Raw genomic sequence first — 21,256 nt, 5'->3', positions numbered from 1 at the left:
CGGGTTCGATCCCAGTGGCCGGCGAAGGCCTTTCTGTGCGGAGTTTGCATGTTCTCCCCGTGTCCGCGTGGGTTTCCTCCGGGTGCTCCGGTTTCCCCCACAGTCCAAAGACATGCAGTTAGGTTGACGTGGGGCGGCCTTGGGCTGAGGTGCCCTTGAGCAAGGTACCAAACCCCTGACTGCTCCCCGGGTGCTCTGAGTGTGTGTGTGCGTGTGTTCACTGCTTCAGATGGGTTAAATGCAGAGGATGAATTTCACTGTGCTTGAAGTGTGCATGTGACGAATAAAGGTTTCTTCTTCTTCTTGAGTAACAAATTACTGACAAGACCAAAAACAAAGGCATATACTGTATAGAGTCGAACAAAGAGACGCACACCGTTCATAAACTTTTTCAAACGTCTTTTCCTGGACCTGTCTAATTCATCACGGTGTTAAAGGAGCAGTTAACAACATGAGACCAATAAAATGCTTTCCGATTATAACGATCTCTTTTCTGTGTCGTCCTCCTGTACAGGATGCTCGAAGGTGACGTGTATCAGTCTGACGCGGGAAGCATCCATTAAACTCTCTCCTCTGCACGGCCAGCAAATCTCCATCCGCTACCTGGACATGAGCGATTGCTTTGCGCTGGAGGACGAGGGTCTGCACATCATCGCGGCTCACTGCACGCAGCTGACGCACCTGTACCTGCGACGCTGTGTGCGCCTGACCGATGAGGGTCTACGCTTCCTCATCATCTACTGCCCGGCAGTGCGCGAGCTGAGCGTTAGTGACTGCCGCTTCGTCAGTGACTTCGGGCTGCGCGAGATCGCCAAGCTGGAGGGCCACCTGCGCTACCTGAGCATAGCTCACTGTGGCCGCATCACCGATGTAGGAGTGCGCTACATCGCTAAGTACTGCTCCAGGCTACGCTATCTGAATGCCCGAGGCTGCGAAGGCCTCACGGACCACGGCATCGAGCACCTGGCCAAGAGCTGTCCCAAGCTCAAGAGCCTGGACATCGGGAAGTGCCCACTGGTGTCGGACGCCGGGCTGGAGGTACTCGCGCTCAACTGCTTCAATCTGAAGCGCCTGAGCCTGAAGGCATGCGAGAGCATCACGGGCCGCGGGCTGCAGGTTGTGGCGGCCAACTGTTTCGACCTGCAACTGCTTAATGTGCAGGACTGTGATGTGTCGCTCGACGCGCTGCGCTTTGTCAAGCGCCACTGCAAGCGCTGCATCATCGAACACACCAACCCCGCCTTCTTCTGAAAGCGACAGTGATACAGACAGCTCAATGCACAAGAACATGTCCGTTTGGCTGCAGCTATGATGACAATCACATATGTATAATGCTAACAAGCTCTGTTTCTATTCGATGTTAGCAATTCTAGCATGTTTGGGTTGTACGTCGGTCGGTAAGGTCTGTATACACTAAGATAACACGACAGTTTACATGACAGTGTAGTAAAAATGGATTTACAAATAAGTGCCAAAGATTAATGATGCCCCTTTTCCACCGAGGCAGTTTGATGGCCGGTTTGGAGCCAATGCGTAATCGCGAACCTTTTTTTTTTTTGCATTTCGACAGCCAAAGAACCGACTTTCGGTCAGGAAAACTGGTCCTAGAGCACCATCAAGACTTCTGTTGTGGAAAGGCAAACTGCAGTATCTGCAGAATCACTGAAACTTCATTAGCAGACAGTCATTCAGAGCAACATACAGTGTACCTCGAGTAGCCTAGGGTTAGTTGGGGTTAGGCACCTTGCTCAAGGGTATTTCAGCCATCCCTGTTAGTCCAGGGAATTGAACCAGCAACCTTTCAGCCCCAGAGCTGCTTCTCTAACCATTAGGCCATGGCTTCCTGAAATATGCAGATACTGCAGTTAGCCTTTGCTGGACTAGAACCAAGAACCACTTCTATCAGGGGTTAAAACTAACTAGTCCAGTCGTCTGCCATTGTTGTTGTGCTTGGCGCTCCCATTGCTGAGAAAACAGTGGTATACAGCGACGTAATGACGTGGCTTTAAGGCCAATTTATGCTGACAACGCAGTCCTCGCAGATGGCGTCTGCGTAGCCCCCCCCCTTCGCAGACGCTCTGCGCGCACCTCCCAAAAATTGTGACCACCGCAGAGGCCTCGCAGACAGCGTCGCAGACAAGAGGGCTCTGATTAGTCCACTCTACATCCGCTGTACACGCACTTCCGCTTCCCTACTTTCCCGGTTTGGTTTGTTTTCACGACCGGCATTTTTAAAAACACGAGCGAAGATGGAGCAGCACGAAGAGCGGTTGATCGAGGAAGTGAGGAAGTACGTACATCTATACGACTCCAGTTCTAGTCATTATAAGTAACCGGAGGATAAACACTCCACTAACCACACCCACCAACTACTCCTAGCGACTTCACGCCCCCTTGCGTTGTGGCGGTGAATAACATCACGCACGCCTATTACTCCGCACTCAACGATAAATTACAACTGTCTGCAAAAAGCTATCTGCGAAAGCCTTGTCGCAAGAGCATGCAGAGGCCCTTACAGTTTTTAGAAAGTTCTCAAGTTGAACCAGCTCCGAACTGGCCGTAGGACCAGCCCTAGGACCAGCACCTAGTTCATGTTGGTGGAAAAGGGGCGTCTGATCATCTGGATTACTGTCGCTACAGATCTCCAACTTCTGTGGATTGAATATTAAATTTGTCTGCCAAACGAAATGAGCTTAATGTATCCAGACCTTAAAGAAGAAAGACATTAGATATGCAAAGTTTCCTCCTCCTTACCTCAAATGTCAAACACCATCAGCGAAGATATGTTTGTTTTCTGGTTTTCAGTTCCGCACTGCACCCATCAGGCCGAAGTAGATAACGATCCCAGTATCTGTGTCAAACCTGATCCAGATGTTCAGTCACGTCAGTGCAGTGGTTTAGGACACGGTGTGAATTATCTATAAAGGAAAAATTCACTGCTGAATTCTGGAAACTACGGCAGCCATTTTGCAATCGTTCAGTTCACAAAGCCCTGTCTCGTAAAGTCTGGATGTTAAAGTTGCAGGTTAAAACTTAATTTTTTTTCCCTTTATAATTCTTCAGTTAAAGAATGTGTATGAAAATTTGGACGTGTATTTGTGGAAAAGATTTGTGTCCATTCTTCAATATACAGGATTAACCTCATAGCTTCAGGACAAAACACCAAACTTATCACCCACCACGTCGAGCGCATTTACAAGGAGGAAACTGAAATTGGGTACAGGTCGACTTTTCAGTTTTTTGTTTTTTTGAGCACTCTCAACACGTTTTACTGTATATGACTGTTTATTGTTTTTTTTTTAAACCAAGGACTCGTTTATATGTGTTTAACCCATATTTATGCTTCGTCTCTATTTTCTCATACTTTCCCCTTCCCTTGTTGAATTATATTCCAGCGATCGTGTACAGAAGCGTATTTTCTATTTTTGAAAAGGGAAGGAATTTTTAAAGGGATGGACAATCAGACGTGCAGTTTCCCTTTGAGACGTGGGAACGTAATTTAAGCAATAATTCGTCGAGCTGATCCAGTAGTCTATGGTTTGTTTAACATGACACACTGTTTACACACACACATGCATTTGTCCTGAATACTCGCTCTGTCTGGTTTGTTAATTTAACGATGCATACGCAGAGCCAACATACACAATATACAATACACGTTTCGTTAAATTTAATCACTAATGAAGGAGAAATATTACATAACGTCAGTGAAGTATAAACGTACGACAATCTGTTAGTGACATTCAATATTTGGATTATTTCCTGTTCCAACCAACCAACCAACCAACCAACAAGCAGCCATGTACCATATTACACGTTCATATTATTTCAGAATAGTTGCTTTTGATAATAAAGGGTTCACCAGTTCACAACATTTGATCAGATCCTCCTCGACATACTGTACATCCCGGCTGTTTGATTACTTAATAAACATGAAATTCACCGTGGTGCCATTTTCACGTCCTAATAATGAACAGAATGTTTGTTTCAACTGCGAACATCATGGTGAAATAAAGATATCAAAGCCATATTAAAAAAAAAAGAAAAAAAATCCTGTTTCCTTGTGTCTTTTTTTTTTTTGCATATACAGCCAGGTCCATAAATATTTGGACATGGACAATCCACTACAATATATTACAGCGATTAAATAATGAATATATGCTTTAATTTGAAGGGATTTACACCCAAATCAGTGAACGGTGTAGAAATGACAGCATTTTTTACTGTATATGTGTGCAAAAGTAATTAGACAAACTAATGTCATCATACATTAACTTGTCATTATTTGGTTGCAAATCCTTTGCAGGAAAATTAACATTACAGGTCTTTAGTAGATGCTCTTATCCAGAGTGATGTACAACATACCCAGAGCACTTCAGCCATTCCTGCTGGTCCAGAGAATCAAACCAGCAACCTTTTGATCCCAAAGCTGTTTCACTAACCTTTCAGCTTAACCATGGCTTCTTCTAATACCTACCTGAAATTTGGAGCTCATAGACATCACCAGATGCTGGGTTTCTTTCCTGATGAAGCTCTACCAGGTCTTTACGGCAGTCGTCGTCACTTCCTGGTTGTTCTTGAGATGTTTTGTCTTGGCCGTTGCAGAACATTCCACTTAAAAAAAAAAAATCTTTGGGTTGCAGTAAGCTTCATTGGTTTTTGAGGCTTACCAATGGTGTTCATCTTGCCATCCAGTGCTCAACCATCTGTTTGTACTCTGGTCTTGATTTTTGACTTTGACACAGAAACATCTACCTCCGGGAGGCTGTTCTTGATCTGGTCAGCTCTTCTGAAAGGTTTTTCTTCACCAGGGAAAGGATTCTTGTCATCCTCCAGAGTGGTTTTCCATGGTCTTCCAGGCCTTTTGGTGTTTCTGACCTCACCTGTGTTTTCTTTCTTTCTTTTTAAGAATATACCAGATGGCTGATTTGGCCACGCCTAATGTTTCTATTTTTAATAGCACATAATTAGCTCTGGTATTTCCTAAAAGCTGAATTAATTATACTTAATGAGCAGAGATATTACTGAAAAAATGTCCTAATTTGATGTGATCTTCCTTATCGTTTCTGATTCTGGGCGAATGCACTCAGAAGAATCCAAGTCAGCTGAGTGGAGGAACAGAATTTGTTTTTCTCTTATGCACAGATTTAATTGTTATCATTAACATTATGATTTAATTCTATGAATATTTTGAATTCTATTGAAAAAAAAAACAACTTAACCATACTACATACCATATAAGGTCTATAAATGAAATGAAATTAAAGAATTTTCTATACAACAGAATTTCAGATCTACTTAAATATTATCCAGCTAATTAATTTATAAATAATATTGACCTTGATAAATATTAACGGAAGCCCAATGTAATTATATTTTGCACAGCGCCCCCTGGTGTTCGATTACACTATTTCAAGTTTTCTGTCTTTCTTCTTCTCTTCTTCTTGTTTTTCTTTTTAAAAATATATATTTCTGTGTGTATGTACGTATGAATGAATGTATATACTTGCTGATTAATTGCCTGTGCACCTTTTTCTGGACTTGTGTTGCGTTTTTAAAACAGAATTTAATTTAAAAAAATGAGGGAAAAAAAATCGCATGTTGTAGTACCGCATTTGTCCACAAGATGGCGACGAGCGCTGGTGTTTACCATCATCTAGCCTGAGCGTGCTTTCATTTCACCACCGAAGAAGAGCGCAGAGCTTCTGGCTTCCTGTATCAGTTTGTGTTCGGTTAGTGATTTTCTCTTTTATTATTATGATTATTATTATGAATATTATTATTATTGAGCAGCATGATGATGCTGTGTTGTTGAAGTCTGTGTTAACCTGCATCACTAACTGATTCATTTAACTTCCAGAATAGAAAAATGAATATAATTAGTAGATTTATTGTTATTTCTTTGTGAATCTGATCAGGAGGTCATGAGAGGTTTATCATCATGGATTAAATATAATCATCATTTATATCTAATTGTAAAATGATAACTAGTTTCCTACTTCCGGTAAAAAGTGCACTATGAAGGGCAATGAAATAAGGGCCCTATAACTGAATACAGTATTTGCTATTAATATTAGGTAATTCAGCTATTATTAGAGTTAATTAGAGGTGATTAAAGTCTGTTAACACTTTCATGAATAAATTATTCTTTAGGCTTTCTTTTTTCACTTAAATACAGTGGTGCTTGAAAGTTTGTGAACCCTTTAGAATTTTCTATATTTCTGCATAAATATGACCTAAAACATCATCGACCAGTTAAACAAATGAGACAAAAATATTATACTTGGTCATTTATTTATTGAGGAAAATGATCCAATATTACATATCTGTGAGTGGCAAAAGTATGGGAACCTTTGCTTTCAGTATCTGGTGTGACCCCCTTGTGCAGCAATAACTGCAACTAAACGTTTGCGGTAACTGTTGATCAGTCCTGCACACCGGCTTGGAGGAATTTTAGCCCGTTCCTCCGTACAGAACAGCTTCAACTCTGGGATGTTGGTGGGTTTCCTCACATGAACTGCTCACTTCAGGTCCTTCCACAACATTTCCATTGGATTAAGGTCAGGACTTTGACTTGGCCATTCCAAAACATTAACTTTATTCTTCTTTAACCATTCTTTGGTAGAACGACTTGTGTGCTTAGGGTCGTTGTCTTGCTGCATGACCCACCTTCTCTTGAGATTCAGTTCATGGACAGATGTCCTGACATTTTCCTTTAGAATTCACTGGTATAATTCAGAATTCATTGTTCCATCAATGATGGCAAGCCGTCCTGGCCCAGATGCAGCAAAACAGGCCCAAACCATGATACTACCACCACCATGTTTCACAGATGGGATAAGGTTCTTATGCTGGAATGCAGTGTTTTCCTTTCTCCAAACATAACGCTTCTCATTTAAACCAAAAAGTTCTATTTTGGTCTCATCCGTCCATAAAACATTTTTCCAATAGCCTTCTGGCTTGTCCACGTGATCTTTAGCAAACTGCAGACGAGCAGCAATGTTCTTTTTGTAGAGCAGTGGCTTTCTCCTTGCAACCCTGCCATGCACACCATTGTTGTTCAGTGTTCTCCTGATAGTGGGCTTATGAACATTAACATTAGCCAATGTGAGAGAGGCCTTCAGTTGCTTAGAAGTTACCCTGGGGTCCTTTGTGACCTCGCCGATTATTACACGCCTTGCTCTTGGAGTGATCTTTGTTGGTCGACCACTCCTGGGGAGGGTAACAATGGTCTTGAATTTCCTCCATTTGTACACAATCTGTCTGACTGTGGATTGGTGGAGTCCAAACTCTTTAGAGATGGTTTTGTAACCTTTTCCAGCCTGATGAGCATCAACAACGCTTTTTCTGAGGTCCTCAGAAATCTCCTTTGTTCGTGCCATGATACACTTCCACAAACATGTGTTGTGAAGATCAGACTTTGATAGATCCCTGTTCTTTAAATAAAACAGGGTGCCCACTCACACCTGATTGTCATCCCATTGATTGAAAACACCTGACTCTAATTTCACCTTCAAATTAACTGCTAATCCTAGAGGTTCACATACTTTTGCCACTCACAGATATGTAATATTGGATCATTTTCCTCAATAAATAAATGACCGAGTATAATATTTCTGTCTCATTTGTTTAACTGGGTTCTCTTTATCTACTTTTAGGACTTGTGTGAAAATCTGATGATATTTATACAGAAATATAGAAAATTCTAAAGGATTCACAAACTTTCAAGCACCACTGTAAGTACATGGATTGCCCATGTGTAGAAATACAAGTGCAGAAGGATAAAACTAATTTTAAAAAAGAGAGAAAATAATTCAGTGTCTTTTGTAAACAGGTCTAAGATGTCTAATGTTGAATAAAAGATTGAAAGAAAGCACCATTTATTGAAACAGAATATTGTTCTCCATGTATCTATTCTTGACGTGTAGAAAATTAATGTTCACAGTAAAACATGATCTTGCAGGTAAAAGTTGGAGATGGAAATAATCTTCAGTTATTTAAAAAGAAAACCGAACACTAGCTCAGGTTTTCACTGGAGTCTGGCACAAAACTTTTCTTTATTTATGATTTAGCTTTATTTTGATTTTGCGTAGTAAAGCCGTCCGAGAGACGTGGAGTCGTTCTGCACTGACAAGAGCAAGAGAAATGAGTTCGATGATTTTACAGGAACAGTCTCCAGCGAGTCAGAGCTGATTTAACAGGATTAATTTTGGACACTGGGCATGAAAGGGTTAAGAAAGAGAAACAGCACTGATCCTGTTACACGTTTCTTTATAAGAAGCTCATGTGGTAATAGTTTGATTTTTTTTTCCCCAGCAGGTTCTTTGGTTGGTTCTCTGCTGTGTTTCACTGCAGGTCTCTGAGAGACAGGTTACACTGAGGGGAGATGCCTGATGTCTGGCAGGAAGCCATGGACCACGCTGTGGCTGTGGCCAGAAAAGCAGGAGAGGTCTGACTCTCTCTTTCTCTCTCTCTCTTGCGCTCTCTCTCGCTCGCTCTCTCGTCCTCATCGTACTGCTGTTTGCTGTGTTACAGATCGTACGTGCGGCTCTGCAGAATGAGAGGAAGGTCATGTGTAAAAGCACGTCGGTGGACCTGGTGACTCAAACCGACCAGAAAGTGGAGCAGCTCATCATCACGTCAGTCAAGGAGAAGTTTCCGACGCACAGGTATCTAAAATAAATAAAATCACACCCGTCTCACACTGACCCAAACAGGTCACATTTATTTGCTCATGTATTTGATTCATTATTTATTTATTCTCTTCCTACTTGTCTCACTACATACTTTATCTTTCTGACTGATTTCTGAAATCTCATCATATTTAATGATTTCTGTACGTATTTATTTTTATTTACTTACTTTTACTTATTGTGGGATTATTTACGAATTACCCATTTATTTATTTACTCACTGAATTCCTTTTTCCGTATTTAGTGACGTGGTGTCTGTCTTGCAAATTGACTTTGAAATAAATAAGAAATAAATGTTTCTCGTTAATTAAAATTAAGGATTAATTTCACGAGTGATTTCGAAGTTTTGCGACTCGGGCAATTTCAAAACTTCGAAATCACGAGTGAAATTGATCCTTAATTTTACGAGGAACCATACGATTACTTGTTTATAATATATCGGGCCAAATTCATACTTCGGAAGCCGTTCAAGTTCACGGCATTTGTCATTCACATTTTCTGAACCAATCAGGGCGCGAGACTGTCTTGCACATTTGAATCAGTTTCTAAAGCGTCTTTCATCATGACACAAAAAAACTGCGAGAGCACCTTGTCTAACTCACAGCATTCATACGCCACTAGAGTCGTTTATTTGTCTTTCTGTGGCCCATTTCTTAAACACGGAAAGACAAAAATTCATACTTTTTTTTGGTATTTTCATTTTCGCTTGCAGCTTTCAATTGGTTTATCATTTCTTCGTCAAATATAGCAAAACGCGGCATTGCTGAGTCGGCCATTTTGTTGACAGAATTTGCTAATTTTTGTAACCGTAACCAAGCAACGAACTAGCCAATAGCATTTCAGAAATACAGCCCCGTGTTAAAGTGCCATTCCACCATTGGATGTATTCTTTGGCATAAAATACAATATATTTTATGACAGCATGACTAGACAGAGAAATCTTTTAGCTTCAAAATGATATATCAAACATAATTTTTTGACGACAAGTATATTAATTTTGCGACCAAAGTCACCTACCCTTTTAATTTCCGCACGGTAGTGAAACGTGATGTCATCGGCAGGTTCCCCTTCTTGTGTACCACGTCACGTGTGACGTGGCACAGATTATCAGCAATGGCAGATAGAACGCGATTTCCACTTGTCGATTGCTGTGCCGATATTCACCATCGACCGTCTCACTTGCTATTTTCCTTCGCTTCTTTTCCGAAGCTGACAATCGCGTTCTATCCGCCATTGCTGATAATCTGTGGCACGTCACACGTGACGTGGTACACAAGAAAGGGAACCTGCCGATGACATCACGTTTCACTACCGCGCGGAAATTAAAAGGGTAGGTGACTTTGGTCGCAAAATTAATATACTTGTCGTTGTCAAAAAATTATGTTTGATATATCATTTTGAAGCTAAAAGATTTCTCTGTCTAGTCATGTTGTCATAAAATATATTGTATTTTATGCCAAAGAATACATCCAATGGTGGAATGGCACTTTAAGGAAAAAAGCCCTCCTTGATCGACCAATCAGAATTGAGTAATTTGGCCCTATGTATTATAATGATATGCATTGTACTTTTTATTGCATAATCACATATTGATCTAGTGACTTATTTACTCATTTATATACATAAAATATCTTTTATACATTTTTATTTACTCATTTGTTCTTTTTAAACATTTCATTTATTTTTCCGCTTTATTTTTTGTTCCATTTCCAGTGTCTTTTTTTTTTTTAAATTGTCATCAAATGTTACCAGAGCTCCTGCGAGAACAGTAAAAAATATTATTCATAATTATTTCTAATAAATAGATTTTCTAGATTCTGTTGCCTGATGATGAAACACTGACTGAAATAAATAAATAAATAAAAAGGATAAAGTGAAGAATAATGACCTTTGAGAGAAACGTCACGTTTTAAATCGCTTCTCTTCGTGTGTGTCAGTTTTATCGGTGAGGAGTCTGTAGCTGATGGTCAGCCCTGCGTCCTGTCAGAAAACCCCACGTGGATCATCGACCCGATTGACGGCACCACAAACTTCGTCCACGGGTCAGTTAACCAGACACGCCTTCAAACCTTCTCACCACCAATCAGAGTAAGCCGTGATGTTCCGGTGCTCGGTGTTAGGACTGGATTCACTTCTAAATCATCTGGACTGCAAGAAGCTGATGATGTATAAACATGTAGAGGAATAAAGATCAGTGTTCGTGTTTTTATCCAGATTTCCCTTCATCGCTGTGTGCATCGGGTTTGCAGTGGAGAAGACGGTGAGGGATTTCACACCACTTCCTTTTACTCCAGACCACTTCCTTCTCCTTTAGAGCTAATGCACTGTGTGTGTGTTGCAGTTAGAGTTTGGAGTGGTGTACAGCTGTATAGAGGATAAGATGTACACGGCGCGCAGAGGGAAAGGAGCCTTCTGTAACGGAGAACCTCTACAAGTCTCCACTCAGAAAGGTTTACACACTTCAGCTGATCATCACTTCTGTTTTTCTCTTTTTCACACCGTCGCGTCGCGGCTCGAGGAAATCATGACTGATGCACACGTTCATTATTTACTTATTTCATCAATAATACGTTTAAATTAAGCGTCTGTTTGAAATAGTTTTAGTTTCGTTTTTTTGAACAGCTGATGAGTAAAAACAGTATTTTCCACTTTGAGCCCTGATCCTGATCTAAACCCCGTTTCAGAGATTAATCAGTCCATCATCGCCACGGAGTTCGGCTCAAACCGAGATCCTGAAGCCGTCGACAAGATCTTCTCCAACATGAGGAAGATCCTGTGTTTGCCAGTGCATGGGTACACACACACACACACACACACACACACACACACCCCAGTAAGCTTTCTCTTCAAGGCCATGTTACAATTCTGGAAAAGGAAACACACAAAGAGGGAAAATAAAAGAAAGGGAAGGAAGAAACAAAGAAAAGACAGGAGGGAGGAGGGGAAAAGAAGGAGGAAAGGTAAGATAAGAAGGAAGAGAAAATAAACTAGAAGGGAAGGTAAAGGAAAAACCAAGGAATGGGAAGAGAGGAGAAGAAAGAAAGGAAGAAAAAGAAGAAATGAAGAAACATTAAAAGGGAAAGAAAAGCAAAGCGAACAACCTCTCTCTGCTCTCCTATCTCTCTCTACCTCTACCCCCTCTCTACCTCCCTGTCTCTCACTACCTCTCTCTGCTCTTGTCTCTCTGCCTCCACCTCTCTCTCTACCCACCCTCCCATCTCTCTCTACCTCCGTCTCTTTCTCTCCATGTCCCTGCTGTTCTCTCTCTCTCTCGTCTCTGCTCTCCTGTCTCTCTCTACCTCTACCCCCTCTCTACCTCCCTCCATCTCTCTCTTTCCCCCTCTACCTCCCTTTCTCTTGCTACCTCTCTCTCTGCCTCCACCTTTCTCTCTGTCTCTCTCTACCCACCCTCCCATCTCTCTACTATCCTGTCTCTTTCTCTCCATCTCCCTGCTGTTCTCTCTTTCTCTACCCACTCTCCTGTCTCTCTCTACCTCCCTCTCTCTGCTGTCCTGTCTCTCTCTCTCTCCCCACTTCCTTCTCTCTCTCAGGATACGTGGTGCAGGTTCTGCTGCGTTGAACATGTGTCTGGTGGCGAGCGGTTGCGTGGAGGCGTATTATGAGATCGGGATCCACTGCTGGGACATAGCGGCCGCCGCGGTCATCGTGGAGGAGGCAGGAGGCGTTCTCATGGACTTAGAGGGTGAGAGATGATCAGTCTGTGGTTCCTTCAGCCTGTACCCTCAGTTTCATGCTCACTGTCGTGCTCTTTAACGTGCAGGTGGACCGATGGACCTGATGTCCAGAAGAGTCGTTGCAGCGAATAACCAAACGATCGCTGAGAGAGTTATTAAAGAGCTCGAGACGTTTCCTGCTGTCCGGGACGACGCCCTTTTAGACACTAAATAATAATAATGATGAGGTTATGTTTAATTATGATGTTTTTTTTAAATTTCCTTTAAGAATTTGTCCTGTTTTTACATTCAGTCTTAAAACGGTCACAGAAGTGATTGTTATAAAGCCGGTTAAGGGTGGTGTATCTCCATATCACTGTAAGGCTAAAACATCAAGTGCTACGGTGAAATCATAAATGTTGGCACCTGTGATATTTGATTTTTGTTATAACGGTGTTTATTTTGCATAGACGGACTTTATCAGAACTCCAATCTACTTAGTTTTTGTTATATATTTGTTCCATCATGTTATAAACACTTTATATGAGATAGGAACATATACTGAAAATTGAAACATACAGAAGACGTGATAGAAAAATATTTTATTATCCCAGTTATTCACAATGCCACGTGTGTGTGTGTGTTTAATGCTCACTTCACAATCAGTAAAACCGCACTCCTGTGCTCTTTCAATCCCAACAGTGTAACATGATGGTTATTCACATGAAACTATTTTTAAACGAATGCACTTTAGAAAGAAGAAGAAGAAGAGTGAAGAGGAGACACTATCAGGGTCAGTGTTTTAGTCTGGTGGTGGCGCTGTGAGTCACTTCTGTGAGAGAAGTCTCACACTTGTATCCAAAAAAAACAACCACAAGACGAGTGAGAATAAAAATTCAGTGCAGTCTGTTAGCGTTTGTTTTGGCTCTGTACGCTAACACACTTGAATGCTTGTGAAATATTTATTTTCATCAAACCCTGTTGTGCTGTTCGAGGAAAATAATCACCGTGATGACGCAAGGTTAAAGTTGAATATTTTCCTCGAACATCACATTATACAGTATAAAACAATTTGTCATACTTTTTAGCCGTTTATCGTTGTGAAACGCCTGTTACAGCGGCGATAAACAAACAATCGACCATCTTTTTCCCCCCTCTCTCGATGTTAATAAGGCAGAAATGCTGCGTCATGTAAACAAGAAACTCAGAAAAGTTACACTGTTATCTCTGACCGTTATAAAGCGCCGACACTGGATGCTCCTTCCAGAAAAGCATAATTTCTTGGTGAATAAACCAACAGAATGCAATTTAACCTTCCAGAGTTGAGATTTTTTTTTTGCACCAGTGGTGAAAAAAAAAAATCAAATCAGTTTTAAGTGATTTGTAATCTTGCTTCCTGTTTGTGTTAACGCGAGACAGACTATGATTGAGAAACCATCCTAAAGAACAATAAATAAATTAAATATATTAAATCATAAAACGATAACTGGTTGTAACTATTATTTCCTGTTCTGCAAAAAAAAAGTAAATGCACGTATAGGTGGATCTGCAGTTCAGAGAAGTCACATTTAACATCGGGTTAGAATCTGAGATCAATACGTATGAAGATGAAGCTTGAGCGAGTGGTCAGACGGTCAGAGTATAAAGTGCTTGTAAACATTGTGCTGTGATACAGAGCCAAAACCGAGTCGCTGTGGAAATACGTACAGACAAAACAGCTGGAGGTGTCGAAGATCCAATGAACAGCAACGCCTGATATCACCGTCGTGTTTCAGGAGCGTACCTGCTGACGGATCGGGCGTGCTAGTCCGGGAATAAAACCTCACAGCACAGTGGATTCACACCGGATAAGATGGCGCTCTGGAGACCTGTCGGATCTTCCTCAGTCTCAGTGTGTGATTTTGATTTAAAGTCTCTCCTCAGTCGTTGAGCAGCAGCAGCATTTGCGAGTCTTCAGCTTTGGCTCTGCTGGGGTTCAGTACCGAGTACCAGGGCGCGGCAGCGAGCATCGGGGAGGTGGGAGAAGGCGACGGTGTGGGTGGAGCAGCCGGGTTTGACCTCGAAGTGACGCTTGTGGTCAAACCCACCCTCTGGATCAATATCTGATAAAACAAGAGACACTTCGATAACCTGGGTCGCGAGCTCTGTATTTCTCCAGTGTACTCTACATTACATCATTACATTATCATTTTTGTTCGACCTTTGACCCTGGGTCTGAAATCGCTCCCTACTCACTATATAGGGCACTATACAGAGCCTAATCTAGGAATTTAAAAATAGGGGACAGATCCCTCACTAGTTGTAGAAACACGGGACAGAAAATATTAACATGGGTAAAAATATCCCTCATTTGTTCCAGTTAGTGGGGACAGAAAAATAAGTAATACATTGGTAGATATTTTCAAGAGTACATCTATAAACAGAACAGTTTTATTAATAAAACTAAATACATTTAACAAACATTCATATCAGATGTTAATCTATATAATATCATAATTATGGCACTATACATATCCTTTAATACAGTGATAAGAAAACCATATCAGCAAACACTTATCCACAGTTTATAGTATTGCACAAACATTATGATCCGATCTGAACTTTAAAAATGTAAAGATTTTAGATCAAAAACTACAACCTCGATTCCAAAAAAGTTGGGACAAAGTACAAATTGTAAATAAAAATGGAATGCAATCATTTACAAATCTCAAAAACTGATATTGTATTCACAATAGAACATAGACAACACATCAAATGTCGAAAGTGAGACATTTTGAAATTTCATGCCAAATATTGGCTCATTTGAAATTTCATGACAGCAACACATCTCAAAAAAGTTGGGACAGGGGCAATAAGAGGCTGGAAAAGTTAAAGGTACAAAAAAGGAACAGCTGGAGGACCAAATTGCAACTCATTAGGTCAATTGGCAATAGGTCATTAACATGACTGGGTATAAAAAGAGCATCTTGGAGTGGCAGCGGCTCTCAGAAGTAAAGATGGGAAGAGGATCACCAATCCCCCTAATTCTGCGCCGACAAATAGTGGAGCAATATCAGAAAGGAGTTCAACAGTGTAAAATTGCAAAGAGTTTGAACATATCGTCATCTACAGTGCATAATATCATCAAAAGATTCAGAGAATCTGGAAGAATCTCTGTGCGTAAGGGTCAAGGCCGGAAAACCATACCGGGTGCCCGTGATCTTCGGGCCCTTAGACGGCACTGCATCACATACAGGCATGCTTCTGTATTGGAAATCACAAAATGGGCTCAGGAATATTTCCAGAGAACATTATCTGTGAACACAATTCACCGTGCCATCCGCCGTTGCCAGCTAAAACTCTATAGTTCAAAGAAGAAGCCGTATCTAAACATGATCCAGAAGCGCAGACGTCTTCTCTGGGCCAAGGCTCATTTAAAATGGACTGTGGCAAAGTGGAAAACTGTTCTGTGGTCAGACGAATCAAAATTTGAAGTTCTTTATGGAAATCAGGGACGCCGTGTCATTCGGACTAAAGAGGAGAAGGACGACCCGAGTTGTTATCAGCGCTCAGTTCAGAAGCCTGCATCTCTGATGGTATGGGGTTGCATTAGTGCGTGTGGCATGGGCAGCTTACACATCTGGAAAGACACCATCAATGCTGAAAGGTATATCCAGGTTCTAGACCAACATATGCTCCCATCCAGACGACATCTCTTTCAGGGAAGACCTTGCATTTTCCAACATGACAATGCCAAACCACACACTGCATCAATTACAGCATCATGGCTGCGTAGAAGAAGGGTCCGGGTACTGAACTGGCCAGGCTGCAGTCCAGATCTTTCACCCATAGAAAACATTTGGCGCATCATAAAACAGAAGATACGACAAAAAAGACCTAAGACAGTTGAGCAACTAGAATCCTACATTAGACAAGAACGGGTTAACATTCCTATCCCTAAACTTGAGCAACTTGTCTCCTCAGTCCCCAGACGTTTACAGACTGTTGTAAAGAGAAAAGGGGATGTCTCACAGTGGTAAACATGGCCTTGTCCCAACTTTTTTGAGATGTGTTGTTGTCATGAAATTTAAAATCACCTAATTTCTCTCTTTAAATGATACATTTTCTCAGTTTAAACATTTGATATGTCATCTATGTTCTATTCTGAATAAAATATGGAATTTTGAAACTTCCACATCATTGCATTCCGTTTTTATTTACAATTTGTACTTTGTCCCAACTTTTTTGGAATCAGGGTTGTATATGAAGGATTATATACTGCAAAACCTTACAAATACGACCAGTTTTCTGTTATATGACTAGGTTACTGTTTTACTATAAATCATGTGACTAGCCTTTTTTTTACCAATTTGACCACCAGTAGTATAATACTGCATTTCAAATATGACTAGGTTAATATTACATCATTTGATATAGTCAAGTCTAAAATCCATGTAGTCTTGCCACTATTAATTAATAATAAGATGAAAAATCTGACTTTCTGAATAAAATAAAATCACTATCAAATATTTAAAAATGCTATCATATTTGTTTTGTTCAGACCACCTTTCACGAGAGTGAAAAACAATCTACCTATGTTTAAACTAGATTTTGACATAAATGACTGGAGATAATCTCAAAATTCAGACTTCCTAAAAAGTCTATAATTATCATTTACAATCTTACAATTACACAAGAACAGATTAAATATATTTCATAATATTTTTAAATAAAACTTACATAATACCAAACATTATCAAACTAATTGTATATTGGCATTAGGAAAATAATATCAAATTCAAACTACAAAAAACATTATCAATCAGAATCAAATGACTTAGTATGTCTTCACACTGTCATATAATTACTCTAAGATCATATTTGTACACAAACTTATTGTTATGTTTGGATGAGACAGAACGATATTATGCCATGTGCTTTTGGGTATTTTTAAAACACTTCACACGATTGGTTGAGATACACTGTCTTCCGGTTCAGTGACCAATGATAGAATAGTTCACAAAACTGTTTTACCCGCTAAATAAACCATTCGGAATACTTCGGTCCTTTCCGATATTTTCCGATTGGTGTGTAAACAACGCTATATTTACCGCAGTGCTTGCTAGCTGGTGCTGACAAATTGATACGCACAAGATTCAGTAAAACGCGACTACACGCTCTCTACTTATAAATGCGCGACAAAATGAATAGATACGCGATATCACTCTCGTGCCCAAAAAGTGGATGTGCAACAGACAGATAAAAAAATGCATATTATCGCGTATTACGTACCCTAGATTAGGCTCTGCTATATAGTGACGCTGCTGAAACGATAGTGAGGATTATTTACACCCTATATAGTGCACTCAAAGTATCCCACAGCGCATCATGAAAAGCAGTGATCGTGACTAACCAAGCAATATATCCCATCATGCATTACGGTCGCACTGAAAGAAATCAAAAGTCTCAAATGTGATTTAATAAAAGGCAGCGGCAAAGAAGAAAGTATTCAGCCTTGATTTAAAAGAACTGAAAGCTGCAGGAGCTTTGTATTGATTAATGTTGGAAATGCGCTCAGTATAATATGGATTTATCACAAAAACACTGTACATGCATGTGTTTATTATTTTGAAACCCACCACCGGCTGATCCGGCACGTTTTAATTGTGCGACAGTAATGACGTAAATACCAGCGTGACGGACTAGTGTCCGAAAGTGTTTTTTCATTTTAACCAATGAGCTCACTGTATAGTCCTCTATATAGTAATTCCCTATACAGGGAGTAGGGAGTAGTGAATGAGTGAGCGATTTCAGACACGGCATGTTGCACATATGTTCATTTCTGCAATTAGGTTTTGTTTTTTTTTAAATTTAATTTTATTTTTTTTAAAATAACATGGGTTGCCAGAGATGTATAAACAACACTCAATTCCAAAATCATGAATTTGCTGTTAATCAGTGGCGGATGCATTGCTTTTGGAACAAGTAACGTTCCTCAAGTCATCAGTTGCCTTTGTAGTGTTTAAAGGGTATTTTTAAAAATCTATAAGATAAACTAAATGAATTAATCACTATAAATGACTCTGACCTGTCTGAGGTGCTCCGTGTAGATCTTGTCTGACTCCAGCGGTTGTTTCTCCGGGACTGGGATCTTCCAGCGGTCCAGTTCGGCACGCAGTTCAGGTCCCTCGAGCAGCACCACCGGATCGAGACGGTTTTGGTTAATCAGCTCCACCAGACACTCCTTATAATGAATCCTTCAGCAGAGACAAACAGGAGAAGATTCTTTTCGCTGTAACTCCACGGACGCGTTAAAGCAGAACAACTTTGACTCGTCGGTGACTTTTACAGAATAGTTTATACACAGGGTGCTGTTGGGTTCTCGATTCTGATTGGCCAAGAAGGTGTTGATTCATTTTCTATCGCAGCAGCTTTGACAGTAGTTCCAAATCGCAATTTATATTAACGCGCATGTTCAAGTATGTAATATATAATATGAACACGTTTCTACAGTAACAGCGGACGCACCACATGAACATGTGTAATCATTGATACGGGGAGGTTTTGGGTAAGGAGTCTCCAGTGTCAGTGCTTCATAACAGTCAGAGGTAAAGTTTTCTGACGCCTTCAGGACAGAGGAGTTTATGCTGATATTAGGCATGTAATGATATATCATGTGACGATAAATCACGATACAAATTTATGACAATTTGAATCAATGAAAAAAAAGATTTGAAATAAAAATAGCGATTAAGCTCAGGCTGTGTAATTTTAGTTTTTCCTCGCTGTAATTGTGCTGCTTAGACAGCAGAGGGCGCAAGAACACAAAACAGTGGGAATACATGTGACTTCACTGTATGCAGAAGTAACAGCTCGAATGCTGCAGAAACAGATCTGAAGTGTGAAAGAGCTGTTGTGTGACTGACTGTACAAGAAATCCGAGCTCGCTTTTTACAGACTGATGATAAAAAAGAAAAGCAAATGAAGGTAGTACAAAATGTTCATAAACGTTTATTAAGAAAAGGAATATTTTGGTTAACAGGCTATTGTATTTTACTCCAATCTTTACAAATGCGGGTGAATAATTTTTGTTGGCTATTAAGTAAATGAAACTTTTTTCAAATTTAAATATACACAGCCTTTCAGATTTTTCAAAAATGTAGGTCATAAAAAGAATTTTCCCTGACACCCAATTATTTTTGTTTAGTGACCGAAAGCTACTGAATTCGAATCACAGACTTCCAATTTTATTCTTTTTTTTTTAATAGAACAATTAATGAATTTATTTCCACGTGTCGCTAAATTCTCCACTATTTTTTCCTGCTTCACCATGACCCAATTCAAGATACTACATCATGCACCATCACGTGGTGGGCTTTCCCCGTTCGCGCAAGGCATTGTGGGATACAAATTTGAAACAGGAGAGGAAAATGGAGGATGTAAGTGTGCGAATGAAACGTGAAAGCCCGACTACAGTAACGGAAAGCGAGAAGAAGAAAAGACGTTATGTTATATACGAAGGAAAGGAAACGCAGGAAATATCAAACTAATAAATATCGGCGCTCAGCGAGCACCTCGGTGTGATCAGCTGTTCGTTTAGCGACAGAATGATGGAACTGTCAGTGCACGCTCAAAGGTAAACCTGTAGATGGCAGTAATGCGACACTGTGGATGCCAGCTGCCGTAAAACCCAAAAGAAGAAGAAGGTTTTCCACGGACTTCCTCTGTCTGCTTGACTGCACAAAGTGAGCGATTTCATGCACATTATTTGCTTTGATCCCCTCAAATTAAATCACTTCCCAGCCACAGAATGGCCTGATATTTTTTTAGGTATTACAAAAATAAACATCTATCACAATGACCACATTTCAGACGGAACTAAATTTCACCGATTTAATGAAATTGAAAGGCCGTCTAGCTTTAACAGAAGGAATATTTAAGTTGATAAAAATAGGAAAATAAATGTTGCTTTTTTTTGGGAATGAAATTTTCTTCATTTAATTTTTCTTTCAAAAATATAGTACAGAGGGAAAATCAAATCATGAATCAGGTGAATCGTTACACGCCTACTGTTCATAGCTGCTTTAACGTAAGCGATAACAGGAATTAACTTATCTGTGGATATTCCACAACATTAAATGTAACTAAAAACTGATTTAAAAAAAATGAATTTATTTTCATTAACAAACAGAAAAGTGTAATTCTTTCAAACTGCTGTGGTATAAGCAGCTGCTGGTCATGGTCAGGACAGAATGTGTGTCGAGAATGATTTCCTGAGTGTAGGGTAAAATCAGGAAGCTGAATGAAGAAGGGTGGTCTTGAACAGGAAATGAAATTGTGTCTTACGTGCAGTAGAGGTTATATTCTTTGTAAGCTGGGCGCCCACAGGGCTCTTCTTTCACGCTGCCTGTCTCTTTGTGCTCCATCACTCCACACACACCTACGACAGACAGAACTACGCTCAGGGCATAGGGACACACTTTTCAACACACAATATCAACACTGACAGACTTTCAAAAACCTGTTCGCCAAAATATCTCCCCTTTTCACGGAAAACAAGTGGGGCTAATCTTGGGTAAAACTTGCATGAGCTTCCTTCTCTCTCTCTGGCCAATCTCAAAGATGATGTCACTCGACCATCCCACACACACACGCAAACAACAACAACAACAACCCAAAAACACCTCAAAAGTGTCGTCTGTGATACTACTGTGAAAATTATATTATACAATTAATGAGGCTTGTAGTACTCGAGTCAGACTCGTGCCCTAATTTTAAGGACTCGTGGCTTGATTCGTACTTGAGCACTGATGACTTGGACTCGGACTCGTGCATTAAAGGTGGGGTATGAGATTTTTTTCAGGAGTATTTTTTACCATATTGCTTGAAAAGCTCCTCACACCCATGTTG

The 21,256-nt window shown here is 40.3% G+C and overlaps 3 protein-coding genes across 4 annotated transcripts in view; 2 read left to right on the top strand and 1 right to left on the bottom strand.

The window, feature by feature from the left end:
* Positions 1–4,020, top strand: part of fbxl7 (F-box and leucine-rich repeat protein 7) — an 80,651-nt gene extending 76,631 nt beyond the window's left edge. The window contains exon 4 of the mRNA XM_060905229.1: positions 515–4,020. Within this exon, the coding sequence (XP_060761212.1) occupies positions 515–1,251 (737 nt within the window). The 3' untranslated portion in view covers positions 1,252–4,020. The remainder of the gene's footprint in view (positions 1–514) is intronic.
* Positions 4,021–5,650: 1,630 nt separating this feature from the next.
* On the top strand, positions 5,651–13,066 carry impa1 (inositol monophosphatase 1). Of its 2 annotated transcripts, none has more exons than XM_060905642.1 (9): positions 5,651–5,732; positions 8,320–8,449; positions 8,536–8,669; positions 10,631–10,735; positions 10,908–10,953; positions 11,035–11,143; positions 11,378–11,486; positions 12,245–12,396; positions 12,475–13,066. In XM_060905642.1, the coding sequence occupies exons 2-9, from the start codon at positions 8,387–8,389 to the stop codon at positions 12,600–12,602; spliced, it is 846 nt and encodes a 281-aa protein (XP_060761625.1). In that variant the 5' UTR covers positions 5,651–5,732; positions 8,320–8,386; the 3' UTR covers positions 12,603–13,066. The 2 variants fall into 2 exon arrangements, with proteins under 2 accessions (XP_060761625.1, XP_060761624.1); XM_060905641.1 differs by having other exon boundaries at positions 5,685–5,732; positions 8,317–8,449.
* The window catches only part of si:dkey-181m9.8 (uncharacterized), a 52,833-nt gene continuing 44,531 nt past the window's right edge, over positions 12,955–21,256 (bottom strand). The window contains exons 19-21 of the mRNA XM_060905639.1: positions 20,693–20,786; positions 18,435–18,603; positions 12,955–14,469 (exon numbers count right to left, since the gene is read on the bottom strand). Of these exons, the coding sequence (XP_060761622.1) occupies positions 14,287–14,469; positions 18,435–18,603; positions 20,693–20,786 (446 nt within the window). The 3' untranslated portion in view covers positions 12,955–14,286. The remainder of the gene's footprint in view (positions 14,470–18,434; positions 18,604–20,692; positions 20,787–21,256) is intronic.

This window comes from Neoarius graeffei, chromosome 23 (genome assembly GCF_027579695.1).
Source record: "Neoarius graeffei isolate fNeoGra1 chromosome 23, fNeoGra1.pri, whole genome shotgun sequence".
NCBI lineage: Eukaryota > Metazoa > Chordata > Actinopteri > Siluriformes > Ariidae > Neoarius > Neoarius graeffei.
Note: the sequence above shows the minus strand (reverse complement) of the source record. Positions and strands in the feature narration are given on the sequence as shown.